The 22,987-nt window shown below is 34.4% G+C and overlaps 2 protein-coding genes across 3 annotated transcripts in view; both read right to left on the bottom strand.

Annotated features, from left to right (window-relative positions):
- The window catches only part of LOC104087487 (hydroxyproline O-galactosyltransferase GALT3), a 172,324-nt gene that overhangs the window by 142,972 nt on the left and 6,365 nt on the right, over positions 1–22,987 (bottom strand). The window lies entirely within an intron of this gene.
- LOC104120970 (CBL-interacting serine/threonine-protein kinase 1-like) lies at positions 1,907–8,121 on the bottom strand. 2 transcript variants are annotated; one of them, XM_009632849.4, is made up of 12 exons: positions 7,749–8,121; positions 6,276–6,338; positions 4,268–4,339; positions 4,072–4,179; positions 3,907–3,987; positions 3,648–3,827; positions 3,316–3,537; positions 3,117–3,221; positions 2,916–3,032; positions 2,733–2,795; positions 2,567–2,641; positions 1,907–2,337 (listed from the first exon to the last, which is right to left on the bottom strand). In XM_009632849.4, the coding sequence occupies exons 1-12, from the start codon at positions 7,953–7,955 to the stop codon at positions 2,266–2,268; spliced, it is 1,365 nt and encodes a 454-aa protein (XP_009631144.1). In that variant the 5' UTR covers positions 7,956–8,121; the 3' UTR covers positions 1,907–2,265. The 2 variants fall into 2 exon arrangements, with proteins under 2 accessions (XP_009631144.1, XP_070058069.1); XM_070201968.1 differs by lacking the exons at positions 1,907–2,337; positions 2,567–2,641 and having other exon boundaries at positions 2,764–2,838; positions 2,870–3,032.

The raw sequence follows: 22,987 nt of genomic DNA, 5'->3' as shown, positions 1-22,987 counted from the left end.
TTGGACTGTTTTTGCTATGGATTTTCAGCTGATCTTCGGTGATGTTTTTAATGGAGTTTGGGACCGTTTTAAGAATAAAATGGGGAGAGTTACAACTGCTGAATTTTGCTAGCTTTGCTGTTGTATTTTTCTTTGAAGAAAATATTGTAATGCTAGAGTTCTAAAGTTTAGATCTATGGAGTAAATAGCAGCTTATTGTTTGGAGCTTGTGAGGTATTTTTTTTTCAGCACCCCCCATATGAAGGTGTGGTCCGTTGGAGTTTATAGAGGGAATGAGGGCAACGACTGTCTTCTCTTTGGGGAGAGAGATCCGTTTTTTAGGGAATTGGGGAGATATGGGGGGTTGTGATAGGAGACAAGCATGAGGGACAAGGAGTGGGGAATGGGAAGCAAAGTGTGGGGGGACAAGCATGGGGGACAAAGTATGGGGGACAAGCATGGGGGACAAAGTATTGGGGACAAGCATGGGGGACAAAGGAAAGTGGAGTGGGGACACGCCTGGGAAGATGAGAGCGGGAAATATTCAAGCACGGTAAAAAATTAGGTGCTCACAGCATGCCCCTCTTTGCTTGGAAACATTAAAAGTTTTCAGGCAAAGATAAAGTGAGCCGTGTGACTAAGTTTTGACCATATCGTTATTCAAAAGAGGAAGAAAATAAAAGAAAAAGGTGCAATCGAGTCCTGATTTTGGACAACCTACATATCCCAGGTTATAAAGGTGGTTACCACTCGTAGTTTGTGGTGGAATGAATATGATTCATCAATCTTTAACTAGAGATTTCGGGTTCGAACTCTAAAAATAGAAAAAATTACAGTACGGAGCATCGATCCTCAACTAGAGATCTCAATTTCAAACTGTGAGAATAGAAAAAATGCGGTAAGGAGCATCTTTTGCATTTAATGGGCCTTACACAATGCAAATCATGAAAAATCAGGATCCCAAAAGCGAATACCAGACATCGAATAAGAAAGGGAAAAAAAACTTAGGACATGGTTGGGTATGGGTTTTAGAATTGCTCAAACATCTCTTATTTTAGATTTTTGGTGGCTAAGTTGATTCTTGAATTTAGGTGATCTATTTTAGGTGGAAGTTGGTTGTATCTATTAAAGGGATACTAGAGAATAAAGATGTTTTTTTCCTCTACTTAATAAAATCAGCGTGGTTTCCTTCTCATTTTTCTCTTTGTAGAGTTGGATTGGACCATTACGAAATTATTTTTCTAAAACACTCTACTTTTGGCATTAACTATTAATTAATGTTGTCTAGAAGTTTTGTCAATTTAGAACGGCTTTGATCTAGTGGTAAGAGTACGACATGTGATGTGTGAGTTAGACGCATGAACAAATTTGAACTCTACTGCAAACAAGAACTTGATATTTAAGTGGAGAAGAATAAAAAGGTGAGCCCATCATCTACCGAATTTCCATGAAGCTCTCAGGTATTTTTTTGATTATAAAAAAATAAAAATAAAAATATAAATCCAGAATGTATAAAATAGAGATAATCACTACGAGGCCTTGGTATATGAGCAGAGGCGGAGTACTTTTGACGCATACCATAAATTTATGGGTAAAAATTTACTAATATTGTAATAAATAGCAATATGAACCCATAACTTTAAAAAGACAATGAGTTCAATACTAAAAACCTCAAAGGTTCACGGCATCCAAATACACAGAGGTTTCAAAAGAAACTATGCGTTCCTGGAAACATTATTTGTAGATTCAGACACCAAAACAGAAACAGACAGTATTTCTAGCATGATTCCAATATACAAAAAACAACAATCCTTTTCTTTATAGAGTTTGATATGCACAATCTTTTGGAAATAACAATGGGAAAATAAATAAAATAGTGCTACAATATTATTTATGAGCAGATATAAACTGGTTGGAGACTTCAAAATCCCTGTAAAGAGCAAGCTCCTCCAAATAATATATACTACAGAATACAGATTTAGCTAAATGTGTACTAATTGATAAGGCGACTATCGCCATGTTCCAAGAGCAAGCTCCTCTAAATAATAGATACTACAGAATACAAATTTACCTTAATGTACTAATTGATAAGGCGACTAACGCCATGTTTCTTACTGTACACTTAATCAAATCAATGGTGTTTGCCATTTAATCTCATGCTATATCGCTCGTAGAATCAAACAACTAAGCGTATCTCATGCTATATCGCTCGACTCCTCTAAATATAGAAGAGGAGAAAAGAACAAAAAAATGGATTTAATCGCCACTGCAAATGGTCCGCAGCTTTCAATATACATCAGTAGCTATGAGTTCCTGGCTTCGCTGAACACCTAAATCACTCGATATCCTATTACACAACTGCAAGATATAAGCATGATTTAGTTAGTTTAACAGGGCTGGAGGTGGAGAATTTGAAGTTTATGGGTTGAGAATTCTAGTCTTTGTAAGTTATTGGGTTCTAAATTAATAATTTATACGTGTTCAATAGATTTCTTAAGACAAATACAAAGTTCGGACCAAAGCTACTCCGCCCCTGTCTCGAGGGATTGCAGGTTGCAACGAGGTAGAAGAGGATGTTGAGATATACCTGTCTATATACTGTTGAATCCCCTGAAGACTTTCGTAACTCTACAACATACAACGATGGGCTAATCTCAAAAACCTGCAAATCATGCATTGGAATAATTATGCTTCTTTTTCTCTCTTACTGCAATGGAAATTAAGGGGAGTAGAATACTGTTTTCGTCATTTACCTCAGCGACTACTGAGAGATTAGCCGTGCTCTTTTGGCTTTTGTGGTCTTGCATCACTTTCAACTGAAATATATGCGCAGACACAAATGTTAAAAGAGATGTATCACTAGTGCATGTCTGAATCTTTTTTGGATTACATGGAACTACTCAAATACAGGTAGATACACCGACATTGATACTAACCCTTCCATTTTTTTTCTGGACATGAAATCCCATTTGTGTTACCATATTCTCAATCCGCTCCAGCAACTGCTTTGGAGAGAGACTGGATGTAAATCTGATCTTCCTCTCAGAAACATCCTACAATAATCCAAAGAAGAAATAAGTCTAGGTTTAAATATTTGTTCCTCGCATAATATGGTAAAAAATTAAAAGTAGACTTACCTCTTTCTCGAAAAATCCAGAAAGATCAAGACATGACGACATCCCTATTAGCTCGAAAGCATTTATCACACAAGGTGATTCTGGATCTCTTTGCGCGTCAAGTGGCTATGACACGGATATGAAAACCAATCAGTAATTAACGACGAAAGGATAATAATGTTATACACAAACCAATTACTCAAGGGTTCAAAGTTCATACTGTTTCTTGTACTGCTAAGACTTGATTATCTGTCGATGCATGATCGTCTTCCAAATCTTCTTCGTCGGGATTTACAGGAGTATATTCTTCTTTGAACCATTTATCTTCTTTGATTTCTTCCATCGTTATACGAGTATGTGGGTTGGGATCAAGAATCCTCTTTATGAGGTTCTTTGCTCCCGCGGATAGCCATTTTGGTATATGAACATCCCCCTTAACTATCTGATTAATGTCCCTCCAAAAAATATTAATAGTATTAGCTCCAGAAAATGACATATAAATGAGCTCTACACAGAAAAAAGATTAAAAGGGAAAAGAAGAAGACGTCTTACCTTTTGATAAAGTACTGCAAGATTTCTATCGTCAAATGGTAAATAACCAGTGAGAATGACATATAAGATGACACCACATGACCAGGTATCTGATGCCGCGCCATCATATCCTCTGTTAGAAAGAATTTCAGGGGCGACATAGTTGGGACTACCGCAAGTTGTATGCAACAAACCATCATCCTATAGTTAAGCAAGAAAGCTCGTTAAGTTTGAGGAAAAGAATTCATATATTCGACAAAGAGAAGATGGTAGTCCATACCCTAAAATGTTGGGGTAAAGCACTGAGCCCAAAGTCCGTTATTTTTATGTTCCCTTTTGAATCAATGAGTACGTTTTCTAGCTGCATTTCAAAAATAACAAATGTTATTTGACAGAACATGCGACAACTTATAATGTTTGTGTGCTACACTATATAATTAGTTACCTTGAGGTCTCTGTGGAAGACACCTTTTTCGTGACAGTAACTAACACCGTCAATCAATTGTTGGAAGAGTTTTCTACCTTGTGCCTCTTTTAGTTTTCCTTTGGACACCTATGAATAAGGATTACAGTCAAGGTTAAAATTCCAGATTTGAGACGTTAATATGCAGAAACACAAGTTTATCGCCAAAGTTGCTTACGATTCTGTCAAATAATTCACCACCATTCACGTATTCCAGCACCATATAAATCTTGCTTTTGCTCGCTAAGACCTGATTAATTATAGTTTCATGTCAGAAATGCATCATAGTAAAATACTAATATGAACTCAGTACAAAGTAACAGATACAAAAAGCAAATACGGACTATAAATACAAAGATAGTATATGAAATTGTATCTGAGAGTGTAGTGAGAAAATTCAAAATGAAGTTTCACCATATATTACAAACAACATGAACTACTAAATCTTAACTGGTGATTATTAAGTATGTGTTACTAATACACAGACTTAAATTGTGTATTGTGTTACTACTAAATTATTCGTGGAACTAATACACTCTTCATTTCAATTTATGTGTCTTACTTTCTTTTTTAGTCTATTCCAAAAAGAACGCCTCTCTCGGTATTTAGCAACTCTTTAACTCCAACATCCCACATACCATATTTAGTACCACACGATTCAAGGGTATCTTGGTACATGACACTCATCTTTAGTTTAAAACACAAGATTCAAGGGTATCTTAGTACATTACACTCACCTTTATTTTAAGTCCACAAGATTTAAAAGTCTTCTTTACTTTTTTTAAACTCTATGTGCAGTCAAACAGACGTATAAATTGAAACGGAGGGAGTAATAAGTAACACTTCTATGCCAATTGTTTGGGCTCAACAACATTCCCCATGCAGTCTTTTAAATGTCAAATTTTTGGTCATATCTAACTAATAGTAATAATAATAATAATAATAATAATAATAATAATAATAATAATAATAAAAAACTTTTTTTGTTGTTGTTATTATTGTTACTGTCGCTATTTTTATATTGTTAATCACTTGACAACGTTGTTCTTGCTGTTGTTATTATTGTCGTTGTTATCATTTTTGACACAATGAGATAGCACTTGACAAGCAACATGAAAACGTCACAGACATTACATCTTGTCCAAGTTCTCCAAGGAAGAAAAACTATTTTTGATAGGAACCTAATTTAATTAGATTTGAGTAGTTATTTCATGATTTGAACTGAGATCATGAAATTTTGGTCTACCACGGCAGAATAAACTTAATTTTAACAGCAAGAGACTATTTCCTAATTGTACACTATAAGTCCAAGAAAAAAACAAAACAGTGTTTGTCACCTAAGTTTATTTTTTTAATGTCATTGGCTAGATCCAATGACTAACTGTGGTCCCAGACAAAATGGGTCCCATCCATATGCAATATACAACCACAAAATTCAATGATTTGACACTTATGGTTATGGACTAAAGAGTCCTCATATTTGTTTGTACAGTTGAAAAAGTCTTAATTATGTGGAGAATGGAAATGGCTCCCCAATTATTATTTTCTACCTACCAAAAAATGAATTATCACAATCAACCGTAACTTTATAGATTGAACTATATTAAAATTCAGCAAATTTTGTGCCTAGATAAGGAAAACAAAACAGAAAAAAATAAGGGAGCTTGGAGTAACGGTAAAGTTATTTTCGTTCGAACAGTAGAAGCAATCGCTAATGTTTGCATTAGGATAAGCCGTCTATATTATACCTCTAGGGGTGCGACCGTCTTCGGGACCATTACATAAATGCTAAATATTTTGTGCACCGGATTACCCAGAAAATAGAGAAAGAGAAATGAATCTTTAAGACGTGCAAGAATGAGCATCAATTGATCTTTGTTTGAAGCAAAGATAAATTGTATTATACTCGTTGTTTATGAAGAATAAAATATATGTAAATAGTATTTATAATTAACTTTATATCCCGAATCTCTCGGTGCAGCTAATTTATCTTTACAAAAATACAATTTATGTCTTTTCAATATCTAACTTTGGGTATATTCGGATTTTTTTTGGTTCAAAAGATAATATATCATAATAATAATAATATTCAGAGTATTTGAAATAAGGCAAAAGAACAGACACGAAAACAGAAAAGACAAGTTCAACTAGTGTTAAAAAAAGAAAAAAAGATAGGACATATGTACCTCGTATAATCTGACCACGTTAGGATGTTTGAGGAGTTTTAATGTTCCAATCTCCCTCTTAATCTGCAATATTACACATTAAACATATATAAGCTTATTGATAGTTAGCACAAAAGTTATGTTGCGTGGACTCTTCAAAATGTTGCAGTATCATGGGCGGAGCTAGAAGCTCGGTACGTGTTCGACCAAATTCAGTTATTTGTGTTAAAAAATTTATTAAATATGTACAAATATTAATTTAGGACGCAGTTATTAGCACTGAAAATCATCCTTTTAAAATCTAGAACCTATAAAGTTGAAATTCTGAGATCGCCTCTTGCTGCACCCATTTCAGATCCTTTAAGAATAATACATTTTCGAAGAATCCGAGCAACATAGTACGAAAGTAGGAGAAGTTCAATCAAACGATTCATGATTGACTCATAAGATTTAAACTTAGACAATCGAATACAAATTGTACAATTTTGATTATTCAGCTGTCGTCAATTTGGACTGCTCAATTGTCTAATTAGAGAATTTTGAACCACTAAAATTAGCTAATAAATTAACTATTTTGGTGCAGATCATTTGGTAGGAAATATAGTGGAAGATGAGAATGCTAACCAAATGGATAACTTCCAAGTAAGTAAGGGTGTGTTTGGTAGGGAGAAAATTGTTTTCCTCATAAGAAATTATCTCACTATCCAAAACTCTCTAAAATTTAGAAACTATTTCAAATAGACTAATCGACAAAGAAATTCATCTTCCACCTTTCAATAAAATTATTTTTCAAGGAAAATATTTTTCGGTAATTGGTTGCTGAAAAATAACTCATTTTTTCATTTTTCTTAATACCAAATACACCCTTTATGATTTCAAATAGATGGATTTAACTTTTAAGGCTTTTTGTGTATTTTTAAAATTACGTGTTCAAAAATTAAAATAGTTTTTACATATATATACAGTCAGACCTCTCTATAACAGCATCCCTATATAACAACACTTCATTATAAAAGCCAAACTTTTTTCGTAACCAATTTTCATGTTATAACAACCCTTCGTTATAACATCCAAAAATATTCGGAACAAACGAGATTATTATAGGTTTGACTGTATATTTATATTCTACATTGAAAATACTAAACTCGTTAATATAGGCTGCATCCATATTTTACCCCAGCCCGTCGGACTACCGGGGCGGAGGGAGAGCATTAGCTACTGGTTTGGGCGAACCAAATACCTTTTGATGAAATTCTGTATTTTTATTAGAAAATTCATACAGTATGTATAAATATTTAATTACGAACCAATAACTAAGACGAGTTATGAGTTTAGTTACTATTCAGAAATCATAAACTTCAAATTCTAATTCAGCTTCTACGAGATTTGGTCATAAAAAGAAGAAGATCTACGTTACCAAATAAGATGAATTTCAATAAAACACAAATAAGTCAAAACAGCAAAAGCGAAATGGGAGAGGAAAATCAGACAAACCTGATCAGTAGACCTAAGGTCAATAATCCGATCCTTGTCCAAAATCTTAATTGCAAAAGATTGACCTGAATCAATATGTTTAGCGTATTTCACTTTCCCAAAATTGCCTTCTCCTAAAGTTTTTCCGACTTCGTATTTCCCTAATCGCATTCCCTTCTTTCCTCCACCTTGCCTTATTTCCTCCTCTTGCTGCTGTACTATTACCATTCCCCTATTTGGATTTTTAAAAAAAGATCAAGAAATAAAAAGATTGTTAAATTTCTCAGTTTCGGATTTTTTGGCTGTAATCTGTTTTGTACAGATATGGAGTGAAAGAGAAGAGAAGATCAGCAGGTTTCGTGTTTCTTTGATTCCTTTCTGTGTTTGGTTTGGTGTTTATATACAAGTGGAGTAGTAATACATATACACAATGTATATAAATTATAAAAATAATAAAAGTGGGACTGTGACTTTTATTTGTGTGGACCTATCCCTTTTCTTTCTGTTTTTTTAGCTCGGTGATTAGTATCTGTATTCGATTAAATTTAAATTTACGTCCAAAAGTCTCACATTAAATGGTTTCCCACCAAATGTCTGGTACCCATTGGGGCCCGACTAAATCTGAATCTGCCCTAGAAAGTTCCATATAAGATGATTTTCCACCCGATGTCCGGTATCTCCATTGGGGCCGATTAAATACGAATTTGTGTCGGAAAGTTCCATATTGAGTGATCTCCTACCCAATGTCTGGTACCCCTATTGGGGCATGACTAAATTTGGATTTGCGGGGAAAAGTCTTACAGTGGGGTAAAACATTCCTTAACAAAGACGATTCTATATTTAAGGCTCGAATTCGAGATCTTTGATTAAGGATGAAGAAATACTTACCGCTCTACCATACCTCCCTTGTGGGTTGTCTGGACCTATCTTGTTTATTCATTAATTAATTCTCTATTTTTTCTTCCTTTTTTGAGAAATAAATGAAATTCATTGATTGCCGCAGAGTAATTTATGTGTTTGCTTAATAATTCAGACTAATGTTAGATTTTTTAGGCGCCGTTTTGACTAAAGGATTTAGGACTCCAATCTGATATAAAATTAAGGATTATCTTGGTGTTCTTTATCCATTTTGAATCTTGGTGTTCTAAAATCTTGGTGTTCTTTATCCACTTTGAATTTTTTGGATAATAATATAAGGATTAGCTACGTGGATAAAGTTAGCAAAATGATAATATTACCCTGTCAAACGACAGAAATTAATTAATTGCCCAAACAAGAAATTTATTCAATTTTATCTAACTCCATATCAAAAGAAAGGGTTTACATTATGCCTTATATAATATTTTTCTCCATTTAAAAATAATTTAATTTTAAATATTTTATTTACAATAATTTAGTGCCAAACAAATATTTACGATTTTTTATATTTCGTGGTCACTCAAACTATCACATAAAATGAAAAGCATGTACTACTAAGAAAATTATTAATCTCCAATATTATAATCTCGAACATTATATTCTCCGCCTAACTTAATCCGTGAACCAAACATGAGTTTCACTTTCACCGGTCCCAACTGTGTCTTCTCTTTTTACCTAATTATTATTTCTGATTCTGATTATTCAAAATATTGAAACAGTATTTTTTTTTTCCTCTAATAATTTGCTATTTTGCCATTTGGTGAACATAGACGCAGAAGCAGAAAAGATAGTGTACTTTTTGTTCTGTTCATATCTGAGGTCATCATATTTTACTCCTATTTTTGCCTTTTCTTCATTTTCTTTTTCTTCTCTTTTTCCTCTCTTTTTCTTCTTTCTTTTTTTGGGTCAAATTCTTTCTTTCTAATTCCTTTTTCGGGTTGGTTCTCTTACCAAACATACGTGTGTACTGACCACTGACTTGTTGATAATTAACCTTTCACGTTTAGAATGTGTAACTAAAAAGTTAACCTACCACATTTAGGACCGTGTAATGTGATGAAATGGATGACATTTTTTCACTTTTAATTGGTGTTTTCAAATTTGAATTCTTAAAAATGAAATTTTGTTCGATAGAAAACGTCAGCGGCCGAGCCACCGGGTGTCAATTGACACTCATTTGCAGAAACATTATAATATATATATATATATAAATAATCTTTATAACTTTTTTGTATATTTATTTCTTTAAATTTCGATTAGCTCCGTAATGCTTCCCTTACATAGGCTATGCAAATGCGAACCAGAATTAATCAAAACAGTAAATTTCGAATACTAGATGGCTATAAAATTAAAAAAAGGTTAAAAGTGCAAAATATGAAAGGAATCTTTAAAAAATAATTGCATTGAAGAAAAAGGTTTAAAGGCGCAACCGCGCAAGGTATGAAATTAATTCTCAGAAAATAATTGCATTGAAATAACCCCCACATTGAAATGAGTCCACAGTCACATGTTGGTGGGTTTTGAGTTTTGACTTCAGTTTATCGTTTACTTCAAGAAGAAACATTCACAAAATAATTTGGAAAAAAATGTTTCTAAATTAACCAACATTTATTAGTTTAAGATTGAAAAAATATTTTAATTACATTTTCAAAAATCTTATAGATATGGATATTTTTGTTTTTGTAGTTGTATTTGATCCATATATTCTTTCTTTGATCAAGCCACCGAGGTAGAACAACATTAAGGAGTCGTTTGGTAGGGTGTGTAAGAATATGACGGAATAAGATGTATTAGTAATGTATAGATTAGTAATGCATGGATTAGTAATGCATGGGTTAGTAATGCAATCATTAGTTATGCAGATATTATTCTTTATCTATTGTTTGGTGTGGTATATTAAAATTATAATACATTGCATAATTTTTAAGAAAAATAGTTGTTTACAAAAATGTCCTCCGTATTTTCAAATTTTAAGGGACTTTAAGAATAATTTTATCTTTAACCAACCTAATACATGCATTAGTAGCCTTGGTATTACTAATGACATGGTTTTTTTATGCATTACTTATACATAGGATAATACCAAGTATGATGTATAACTAATACAAGTATTAGCTTGTATTAGTTATACACAAGTTGAAAAAATATACAAAATAAGGTATTAGTAATGCATAGAGCTAATGCTTTCATTATTTTTTTTAATACCTCCTACCAAACCACCCCTAATATTTTAAATGAAAGCAATATATTGGGATTCTTTTTTTAACTTGTCTCTAGTGTCTTTAGGCTCAGGGGACGGAAGTAGATTTTCGGCTACAGGTTCAATTAAACTCATAACTTTTGATACGAAGTATAAATTTATATGTAAAAATTTATCAAAATTTCAATAAGTATTAGAATTGAACCTATAATTTTAATAATATAATAAGTTCAATACTAAAAATCTTAAAAGTTATACGCATTAAATATTAATTCTAAATACGCCTATGTCTAGGCTACACACTAGACTGGTAATCTTAGAATAGGTTTGCAGATGTATAGCGAAGGTAAAGCTAGCACTTAGACTTAAACTTTTATCCTTATGAATTTTGGTAATGCGGATCGATGATTTGAAGTTTATTAGACTTTGAACTTGTTATTGAACCTATAATTTATTTTAGTTATTGTATTCGTAATTAAATATTTAAATATATTTAATAAATTTTTTAAAATAAAATTACTAAATTTATCTGAACTTGTACTTATTAACTCTTGCCCAGGCCCCAATAATAATGACAATAATGATTTGTGTAACATTTTAATAAATAAAAGTTTTTTTCTTCTTCTTTTTGAATAAAGATGGGAACATGGGTGGTTGACATTTGACGTCTGAAGATAGGAAGCATAATGCGAAGCACGTGGGTTGCTTGCTCTTTCCAAATCTTGGTTTAATTCTTGGATTAATACTTTTCGGCTAACCTTTTAAATGATTAAGAAATTAATAGTTTTTCTAATCATTAATAAAAGAATAATATTCCTATGTGTCTTATTCATACATCTCTATACATCAATTTGTTTGACACTATATTTTTGTTGGTTTGAAGAAATTGACGTTTTTCAATTTTTAGAAACTCTTAATATTTAAAATTTTAATTTTACCGGTAGTGAGATACTTCCTCTTTTATATTTTAAGTGACACCATTTTTATATTAGCCTGATTACAAAAGAATGATATATTATATATATTTAAAAATAATTTAAATTTAAACTTCTCATTTTACCTTAATGATAAGCTTTTATAGCAAATTTTTAGTTACTTAAGTTTCATGTCCAATCAATACCATAAATATTAATGATATAAATGGTTATAAGGAAGTATACATTTAGGAATTGACAAGAATATTTTTGATAATTTATAAGATTTATGTGTCAAGTTCTCTTTTCTTTTTTTTCTTTTTTTAAAAATATTTCTTTAGCAATTGATTAAAAAACAAAATTGGCACGGTCTTACCACGAGAATCACGAGCCTAAGATTTGGTCTAAGGCAAAGCCCTTTTTTCCGCGTAATATTTTTTGTATATAAATATCTGCTTTCGAGTTTTTTCACTCCTCTTTTTCTTCTTCGTGTTTTTCTTTTTTTCCCTTAGATAAAATACTATATTACAAAATATCAGTACATAATATCCACAAGGACCACACCTTCGTTAGTAAAACTTCTCCCCATTCGTCAATGAAATCTTTGGCTATAGTTTCATTTGGTGAATAATTTGTGTGGTTGGTAAATTTCGCCTAGCTATATAATTTGATTGAAAATCACCACTCACAATAAAAATATAAAAGAAAGAAGCAGTTGTTCGTACTCGTCTTTACTTTGTAAAAAAACATTCAATTTTTTTTCTTTCTAAAATGTTCCCAAAAATTCCCCAGAAGAGTTAAAATTTAATTTATAAATATATCGTAGATTAGGGACGTGGTCTAAGATTCATATAAGAGACTCCTAACTTATTTGGAATGGAATCTAGTAATGATCTAGTAATGATAGTAATCTAGTAATTTGGGCAAGCGAACTGAGGAATGTGTGCTGTAGTTGGCCTTATCGATTCATGCTCGGGCTTTGGGAAGACTCAGGATTTATGCTTCATGTAGAGGCGAGTTACAAAGAAGATGATTCGGCTCTTGTAATTTTAATTTGCTTCCAGTGTTTTGGATTTTAACTTTCCTTATTCTTTTTATTGAGCAGAATAATACGAATCAGGCATACATAGGAATTTATAAGCGTATCGAAATTTATGGAAGAGCAAGAATAAATAACTTTATTTACCATATTTTTAGACACTAGTTTTAGTCCATTAATTTTGTTGAGTCTTAAGTTAGTAAAGGTCCCGAGTTCAATTCTACTTAATCATAATTTTAACCATAGAAGCTCTCTCAAATATTTGAAAAAAATAATATGTTAGTTGCAACTCAAACCTCTAAACTCTTAGAGCAAAATCAAGCACATAACTAATGCTAGGAGATAATTTGTGTTAAGTGGTGGCATTTTTTTATACTTATCCGTTTTTTCACAGTATTGATACATATATCTAATAAAATATTCCGACGAAGCGGAGTCGCGTGACACCGCTTCGTTTAACGTGCGTCTGCCCCTGCCTACCCTTAATTAAAGGTCTCGAATTTGAATTTTGGATATATAAAAAATTCTATTAGGGAGCATTTCTTTTCTTTTTTTAACGGGCCTTACACGGTGCATATTCGGATGTTGGGGCCTCAATATAATCGGACACCGAGTAAGAAACCAAATAAAAAGTAGTGGAGGATTTACTGCTGGAGATGACCTTGATCCACCTGGAAGAAAGACGTGTTGGAGTTCAAGATATCATGATCTTGTCTGTTTACATTAATCTTATAAGTACTTCACAACATTATTTGACCAAAGCTGTATTATGCTAAGTGATATTAGATTAATACTTCTTCACATGGCCATTTTTTATTCATTATTTACTGACGAAGTCTTTGCAATAGCCAATAGGTCTTCTAAAGTGACAGTAGGAATTTTGATAAAATAATATGTTCAAACAAGGCATATCACAAACATGATATGTTTAGTATTCCACTACTAGAAATTCGATAAAAACCGACCGCAGTCAACCGATCAAAGTCGGTCAATTTTTCAAAAAATATTATTTTTTAATTTTTTTTTACGAAACCGACTAACTTTGGTCCGTTGGCGTAAAAATGTGGGACACTATTTTTGTGCGAATTTATTTTTTTAAGAAACCAACCAACTTTGTCGGTTTTTCATTTAAAATTAATTAAAATTATTATTAAAAAAAATTAACCGAAATCGGTCAGTTAATTCGGCCGGTCATTTTAAAAAATTGACCGGATTCGGTCGGTAATTTTATTTTTTAATAAAACTGACCGACATCGGTCGGTTATTATCGCGTAAAAATACAATTAAAGAGTATAAATGAAATATAAGAGAGTCTTAAAATAAAATGCACCAACGGTCTAGTGGTAGAATAGTATCCCACCACAGTACAGATCTCGGTTCGATTCCCAGGTGGTGCATTTTTTAATTACATAATTAAAATACCGACCGACTTCAGTCGGTTTTTCGGCAATTTTTTCTTTTTTGGAATTTAATTGATCGACCGAAATCGGTCGGAAAATATCGACCAAAGTCGATCGGTTAGCTCTACCGACCTTACGATTACCGACTGCCACGAATTTGTCGATTTTCGGTCGATTTTTGTCAATTACCGACCAACATCGATCGGTTTTGGCGGGCAATTTTTTCCATTTTTGTAGTAGTGTTCTTTAATATTGACCACAGAATAAAATGCAAGTACTAAAATCAAGATCTTGGATTGTTACGGATATAAAAAAAAAGCAAACATATTATATGAAAGATTTAAATTTTAAGGTAATTTACATATAATTTAAATAATTCAAATTATAATTTGATATTTGTATTCGTGTATCGTGCGGGTATTAATATTAGTTAATTTATAAAAACAAAAGATTGACGAAATGTACAAAAGATGTCCGCGACGTGCTCCTGGATTTCATTAGTAAAGTAATACTTAAAACTGATTTAATTAATTATTAATCTACAACATGTTGTCCAAGCATGAACAACACCGTCCCCCATGTGTACAAGCATTCTCCTCCTCTATCTTAGGATCTAATTTTGACTGCTTTTCTCTAAAGTCTTGTTTCTCTTGACAAAATTATAATATTACAATCAATTCTTAAGTTCTATTTTTTTTTATTATGGCATATCTTTAAAATAAATCTTAAGAAGTTGAATTTTTCATTATGTGCACTTTTAAGTCTTCTCGAAGTTTATATGAACGGATAATTGATACCAACAAAGGTTGTGGTGGAGTCGTAAGTACTCTTTCATTCTTAAACAGATATTTCGGATTCGAGTCCTGAGTATGGAGCCGCTTTTGTTAGGAAGTACTTTATCTCCAATATAATGCAGAATTTTTCAGTACAAATCGAAATTTAATCGAGCCCAAATACAAATACCGAATATCGCTGGAACACTAATAATTGGTTCTTAAGATTACATTAGATTTGAATTCACACCATTAGATAAGTACAGTCTGGAATAGTAGATATGAGTCGTGCAATGCGTAAATGGCTGCAAATATTCGTCGATCGATCTCTTTGCTGTTCCCACATATTTCATCCATTTTAAAATCTCAAATTTCGACCATATATTTAGTATCATTGATAGGAAAACGACACTTTATAGTCGCTCTGAAAATAATAGCTAAAGATATATATATATATATATATATATATATATATATATATATATATATATATATATACATACATTTGTGTATGTTATATATAAAATATATACAAATTTTGTACAGTTTTACGGCTATCAGATATAAATAATTTGCGTACTAAAAATGATATTTGCGCATTATTATTGATTCATCCAATCAATCTCCACATTGTTTGGTTTTCCAGTTTGGCTTTTGCTTGTGATTCTGTATTAATGTATTTTTATAACAGGTAAATAATTAGTATTCCTTTTATTCCAAAATATATCATTGACGACCTTACAAACATGCAGTGGTCGAAATAGATTCAATAATTTGGAAACTGATCGATAATGCAGGAGTTATGAGCCACAGCCACTACCTCTTGACCTCATCATTTAACGCCAAGAGTTATATTCTATATTCTGGCGTAAAAAGTATTTACACAATTATATTATTTATAAGATAATTATAAGTAATTTTTTATAGTTAATAGTGCTTCATTTATTTCAATTTATATGGTAATACTACTTTCAATTTAGTTAGTTTCAAAAAAGAATAACACTTTTTAAAAATATATTTGAAACTCTTTAATTTTAGCTTTTCGTTTTATCTTTAATGACATGTTCTATATTTCTAAAAATATCATAACATAGCATGTTTGAGATCACAAGATTTAAACGTACATTTGACATGTATCAAAAATCTTTTTTTCTTTCTTACTTAAATCATATGCACAGAGAAATACTATCGTATAAAACGAAAAGAATGGAGTAATTGACAACCTTAACTAAATATGCAATCAGCAATTAAACCGCATTAATAGCGTGTGTATATATATATATATATATATATATATATATATATATATATATATGTATATATATATATATTAAATTGTTTTTTTTTTCCAGAGAGAATAAATATAGACACATAAAAAAATCAAGTATACACGTACAAAGATATATGAACCACACGCCAAAGGAGGAAACACATTCTTTCTTAGACAACTCCTTGTGTTTTCTCTTTGTCTTCTACTCTCCCCCTTCATGAAAAAGACTGGAATGGTAAGAAATGAGATAAACTCTGCTTTTTCTTTTTAACATATAGCCTTCTCCACACACGGAAGAGGTGGTCAATAAAAAAGAAACCCAAAGTAGAAAATTGCAGGAATTTTGAGAGGATGTAAATATGTGCCTTAGGTGAAGAATGTTATGGCGATGATGTACGGACCAGCTTGTGCACACTCGACTATCTATCAAGTATCTGTTACCTTCTATCAGTATAGTTAAAAATTAATTTTCTTCTATACCATTTACAATATAGAGTGTGGTTTTCTTTTTCTAAGTTCGTACTACTTCCGGTCTATATTAGTTGTCGTGGTTATATTAATTTAACTGGTCCAAAATAGTTATCGATTTTAGAAAATCAAGATATAATTTATTATTTTCTCTACTTTGCCCTAGCATTAATAGTACCCTTAAAAGCAAAAAATATTGAATAATAGAGAGAATATTTATTGAAGAAAGATTAATAGATTAAAAAATTAAAGGTATAAATAAGGGTATTGTAGTAAAACAAATCCTTAATAATTGCTTTTTAAGAGACGTGTAAACAAATACGACAATTAAAATGGACCGGAGAAAGTATTAAGTTAGACACAAAAGAGCATACCTATTTTGTTTTATTGTATTTTTGAGAGGGCATCGTTCACTTTCTAAACTTGAAGGAAAGCCATATTGTTTCAAACACGTTGACATCCAGCCAAAAAAAGAAAAGAAAGATCACTACTTTGGACAAGAGCGGAGCTAGAGAGCAAGTTACGGTTCGGTCGAATCCAGTAAATTTAGTCCAAACTCCATATTTATCTTTAAAAAATTATTTATATTGAGACTTAATTATTATTGCTTCTACCTTGTACTATGCTGAGTCAGCATGTAGCTATGATTGGTTAGTTGCAGTAGTTGTATAATTAGTTGTATCTGTAGAAGTATTATAGTTGGTATACGTGTACATATATACACAATACAATAATGAGAAAAATCAGAGTTCCGTTTTACAATACATATCATTCTCTCTCCTCTCAGTTGCTTTCCCCTTTCTCTATCAGAACTCTCGAGAATCACCATTGAAGCTTCTGAGTAAGCTTCAAATTTTCTCCAATGTGTTGATCTCAATATGGTATCAGAGCCGGTAGAACACATTTGCTCGAACTCTGTCGTAATTTTTTTGTCTCAAAATCTCTTTTCCACGGTCATCTGCTAGGGTTTTGGATATGTGACTTAGATCTGCGATTTTCGTACGAATTAAAGAATTTTCAGCAAAATTGATCTGTCTACTTACTAAATCGGTTGATACATTCGTTAATTTCATCGATTAGAGCTTCTCACATGGTTGTTGATCAAATCGAAGAAGGCACGCCCAGTACAAGCAGAAATGACCAACCGGTCATCGATACGAGCAGTCCTTTGTACATTCACCCTTCGGATAGTCCCATAGTAATGCTAGCGCTGGTTCTGTTTGACAGAATTGGGTATAGATCTTGGAGAAGGAGTGTGTTACGGGCCCTATCAGTCAAAAATAAGTTAGGGTTTATAAACGGGGAAGGTAGAAAACCTAACCCAATTCACCTCAGTTCCGTCAATGGGAGAGATGCGACGATATGGTAACTTCCCGAATCCTTAATTCTCCCGCAAAGGAGATTTTTGACAGTGTCGAGTATCTCAATGACTCAGTCGAGTTATGGAGGGAACTAGATCCAAAATGAGATCAAAGACCTTGTTCAGGGCTCCTTAGACATCACTGCCTACTATACACGAATGAAGAAACTGTGGGAAGAATGAAACACCCTGAGTGCTAAATCTCAGTGCATCTTGACCTATCGCTCATAATGCACACCTCAATACAAGGTATGAATCGATCGATTGCAATTATAGTAACCCAACAAAGAGTCGGGATGGAATCCACATGGAGTTAGATGGGAGTTAGGAGTATATATTCTAGTGCGTGAATTTGAACTATCTTAATTTGCACTCCCACGAATTGGTTTTGTTTCTATTTCTATTTTAAAACTAAAATTGCAAAGTCAAGAAATAAGACTAGGATAATTATTTTTGTTGTTTTTCAAGTTTGTAAAAAGCCTAGGGCTATGACCGTCGCCTAGGTGTTCGCCTAATGGGATATAAGTTTTAATGCTTGTTTTGTTGATCGGGGTATATTATAGCTATCAACTATCAATTACCCATTCAGTACCTCTCGGTCAAGGAGTAGTATTGTCCAATTTGGCTTTCTCAAGTCCTAATGGGTATCACACAAAACGGTTGATAATAGCTTAAGTCGGATTATTACTATCTCTAGGTTGAACCCTTTAATTGGCTTGATCAATCTCTCGATTGACCCAATTTCTTGTTAGCCAAGTTTTCCTAGACTAAGTCTCTCTTTCTCAAGTAGAGACTAAGTCAATTAGGCATGAATTAATTTTTGCAACCATTAATTCCACAAATTAAAGTATGAACAAGGCTAAATAATAAACACCCAATCATAAACAAGCACTAAATTAGATACCTATAAAATTTACACACTAGGGTTGGGTCACAACCCTAGTAAAAATCTAGCTACTCATGCTTGAAATTGAAGAAATAGAAGAAAAAATACTAATTAAACTCATATTGTAAAGTTAAAATGATAAAATCTATAGTAAAATACTCCAAAATATAGAAAACTTCCAAAAGAGGCAATGAAAAACGGCTATAGGACTTGCTAATGTCAAAAGTTATCCTAATTTTGTGAAACTCGTCTATTTATATAAGGCTGAAAATTTCGAATAAAAATACCCTTCGGGAGGTTCTCCAGCCGCACAATTCCATGTGCGGTCCGCAGAAAACTTCATCTTGCAGGAGCTGGGAATCTGCGACCGCGAGGCAATGTTTTTGCGGTCCGCAGATTTATCACTGCGGCCGCAATTTGGTCTTCCGCGGTCCGTATATTTACTTCTACGACCGCAATCTGGTCTTCTGCGGTCCGCATCTTTACTTCTGCGGCCGCAAGACACTTCTTCTGCGGCCGCACAATTCTTGTGCGGTCAATTTTGAAGGGCTTGGACTTTGAAAATTTTGCAACCCTATGAAGTTGATCTCCAGCTCGTCATTTGCAGCCGCACAATTTTTGTGCGGTCCGAAATTTGCTAGAAAGCCTGCTGGGATTTTCTTCATTGTTTGCGGCCGCAGATGAAATTTTGCGGTCCACACTTTATGAGCTTTTGTGCCTTTTATTGCCTTGTGTTTAGATTACTCCTTTTTGAGTCGGATTTCATCTCGGGAGTCCAACTTCCAACATTCATGTAATTTTGCACATTTCATCAGTTTCAGGAACACAATTCAACGCTTTTAGACTAAAATAAAAGTTAAAAGGTGCTAATAAGTAGTCAAAATCCCCACTTATCAACTTCCCCAAACTTAAGTTTTTGCTTGTCCTCAAACAAACAAAATAGTTCCCACATCCACAAGTTAAGGATTATTTCAGTCAGTCAAAGGTGAGTCATTCACACATCAGTTGGAACCAACAATTACCCATACTACTTATGTATTATCAACAAAGCGACAAGTTAAACTTTTATGCACATATAGTTCTAATGTGACACTTATGCATCAAGAGTTGATTCTATTCATCAAGGAAGCTCGCTCTCTCATGTAGTTCATTGTGGATCCCCAACTCCTCCTTCTCTAATCTCCATTTGCCTAGCTCACTTAAGAATTTTAACACTCAATCCAAAGATTTGCGAAAGGTTCACTCATCTTTCTCAAAAGAATATCGCAAGTACAATTTCAATTACCATAGGCTTGCCCCTCATGTAGATCACCACTAATGTAAGCTCACTCAGCTTGAAATCACGTAGGGCTTTTTTGGGATGTAATGAAGGCTTTTGGACTAAGGTTGGATACACTATGGTTGAGTGAGTTCACCTTTCCTTAAGCACTCCATTTTTTAATTCTCGGTTCATGCTTTGCCAATTCTTTGAGGCACTTTCTTTTCCTTGGGGAACTAGAGAGACTTAACATCACTCTTTCTTGATCATAACATTCATTTTCTCCTTCTTTAATTTGTCCATGCTTTGTATCATTACTTTTCTTTGAATCCCTTTAACTCCACCACTTATTCACTTTCTTTTGTATCATGATGCACTACCTCGGCAGTATGAGCAGCAAGGTCTGGCTGCTCAGACTGACCAGATGGTGCTGAAGGTGCTGCATGATCTGGGCATGGATGGTGTGGGTCAATCAGTATGTCAAAAGGAATGTCTCCGGCAACTGCAAGCTTGGTAACCTTTCTCCGGAATTTGTCCACTGACTTCTTGGAGGCTTGGGACTTTCTTATATTTTTCACTTCCTTGCCCAACTCTTCTATCACTGACCCATGCTGCACCAATGTAGCCATTATCGTGTTCTGGTTCTCCAGGAGCTTCTTCAATGTTTCTTCCACTGTTGAGGGCATTTGAGGTGCCGAAATGGAGGATTGTGCTACAACAATATTGGATATGTCAGACAGCTTTGCAGTAGTTGTCTGCATCCAGTTGTTGAGGCTCTCCAATGTCTGGGAGACTCGCAGCGCAGAGAGTGAAGCAGTAGGCATCGACACCGGCTTCAAATCCGAGGTGGAACCTGTAATAGGGGCTGTTGAAGGCATTGAGGCTGGAGGTAGAGGCATAGCTGCTGCACTAGCTGAAGGCTCAGCTGAAATGGATGGAATGTCAATTGCCTCTGCAACTATCATCGATGGCTCATCAGACCAGCCTGTGGTGGTAGACGATTGACCCTTTTCTCTTACAGTTGTGTGCATCCATCAACGAGTACCAAGAGAAGGGCTTTTTCGCCCGCACCATCGTATCAAGATCTCTTGGATCCACCCTCACATCCGTAAGATACTCTATTATGGTGTTGGGATACGGGTAGGATGTGTCAGCTTGCCTGGCGACCACAGAGATATTGGCCGACATCACGACACCCATATTGATCGGGTACCCGGCCATGATAGAAGCTACTAGAACTGCCCGCGGGATTGGAAGATATGTCTCATTCTGGCTCGGGTCTAGTCGGCTGCATACAAAGGTTTGCCACCCCTTTGCCTCGAAGCTCAGTGTATTTCTATGAATAGACACTCATGCTGTGATCCATGGTGGTGGTGGCCGCTGCTAGAATCTCAGCTAGCCACGGGCGAGCTACATCCCCAAGTGCAACTTTTGCTAAGTATTCTGTAGGCTCGACATCTTCAAACCCCAAATAGATGTTCAATTTGTGCTGGTCAAAATGCACCTTGAGGTTCCTCACTTTAGTCACCTTTGTCCCTTTCTTGATATGCGCCACATTGGCGTAGAACTCCCGGACAAGGTACTCCTTTGGATCCATCACGCTCTGGGTGAACCACATCCACCGTTTGAGCTCTCGAAACTACCTCAAAATTGTAGGGTTGTATTCTAGATCTCTCAACTGGAACTGTCGCTCAAGAGTGAGCGACCTCACTAGACACCGCTCACGAAAGCTAGAGAAGACAGCCAAACTGACGAACCGGTCCTCCCACACCTCTTTCTTTTTCGACCGCTCAAGGCCGACAACTATAGCATCTCCCCCTCAGCCATCATCTGGGATGTCTTGAACTATTGTCTCTGGTGCCTGGGGGACAGGTGTAGTGGAAGGCTCAGAAGCCTGATTGGCACTCTCCGAACCCTCAGAGTTGCTATGTGATGAAGACGACTCATCCCTGAGTTGACATCTCCCTGGTGGCCTTGATTTCACGACCGACTGCTCAAGAACTGAGGCTGAGTTTCCCTCGGAGATGTCCCTAGACGGGATATAAGAACTGGTCTCTGAGAGGTTTGCACCCGTCCCTCTGTCGACTGCTAACTTCTTCCTGCTTTCAGGCTGTTGGGCACTAGGCAAGGGTCTCTTCCCTCGTCCCCGAGAAGGGTCACCCCTTCTTTTTGAAGTAAGGCAAGGGTCTATGCCTTACTTTTACCCTAGTCTTCAACTTTTGCGGACCACACAATTTCTTGTGCGGCCGCAGATTCCAACAATTACGAACAAATGGACATTTTCACCTAGGGCTTGAAATGTTTGCACAATCTTGACATTGAAACAACATCTAAGCTTGAAAATCAATTTTCCCATTCCCCTTAGTGCATTTTTCCAGTCTACCTACTACATATTTACCCCACATGGTTGTTCAAATAGATTCCACAGATAAATGGTCAAAAGTTTCACCAAAAATCTAAAAATTAAAAGAAATTAATCAAGATGATGAAGCATACCAGATATTAATGAGTGCAAGAGATGAGTGATCAACAATTGTTAGACTTGTGAGCAGCTAATTTAGCAAGAAATTTCAATTTGGTGCACTTTGTAATCTCAGAGAGGGAACAAGGGAACAATGCCCTAGCCTCTGCTATTTATAGTGCACGGTGTCTGGCAAGTGCAGGGGAGGTGAGTGCGGCCTCAAAATTCCAATTGCGGTCCGCACTCTGTTACCTGAGGGCCCAGTTGCCCTAGCATTTTGCGGTCCGCATAATTTGTTGTGCGACTGCAGATA

This window comes from Nicotiana tomentosiformis, chromosome 5 (genome assembly GCF_000390325.3).
Source record: "Nicotiana tomentosiformis chromosome 5, ASM39032v3, whole genome shotgun sequence".
NCBI classification, from domain to species: Eukaryota; Viridiplantae; Streptophyta; class Magnoliopsida; order Solanales; family Solanaceae; genus Nicotiana; species Nicotiana tomentosiformis.
Note: the sequence above shows the minus strand (reverse complement) of the source record. Positions and strands in the feature narration are given on the sequence as shown.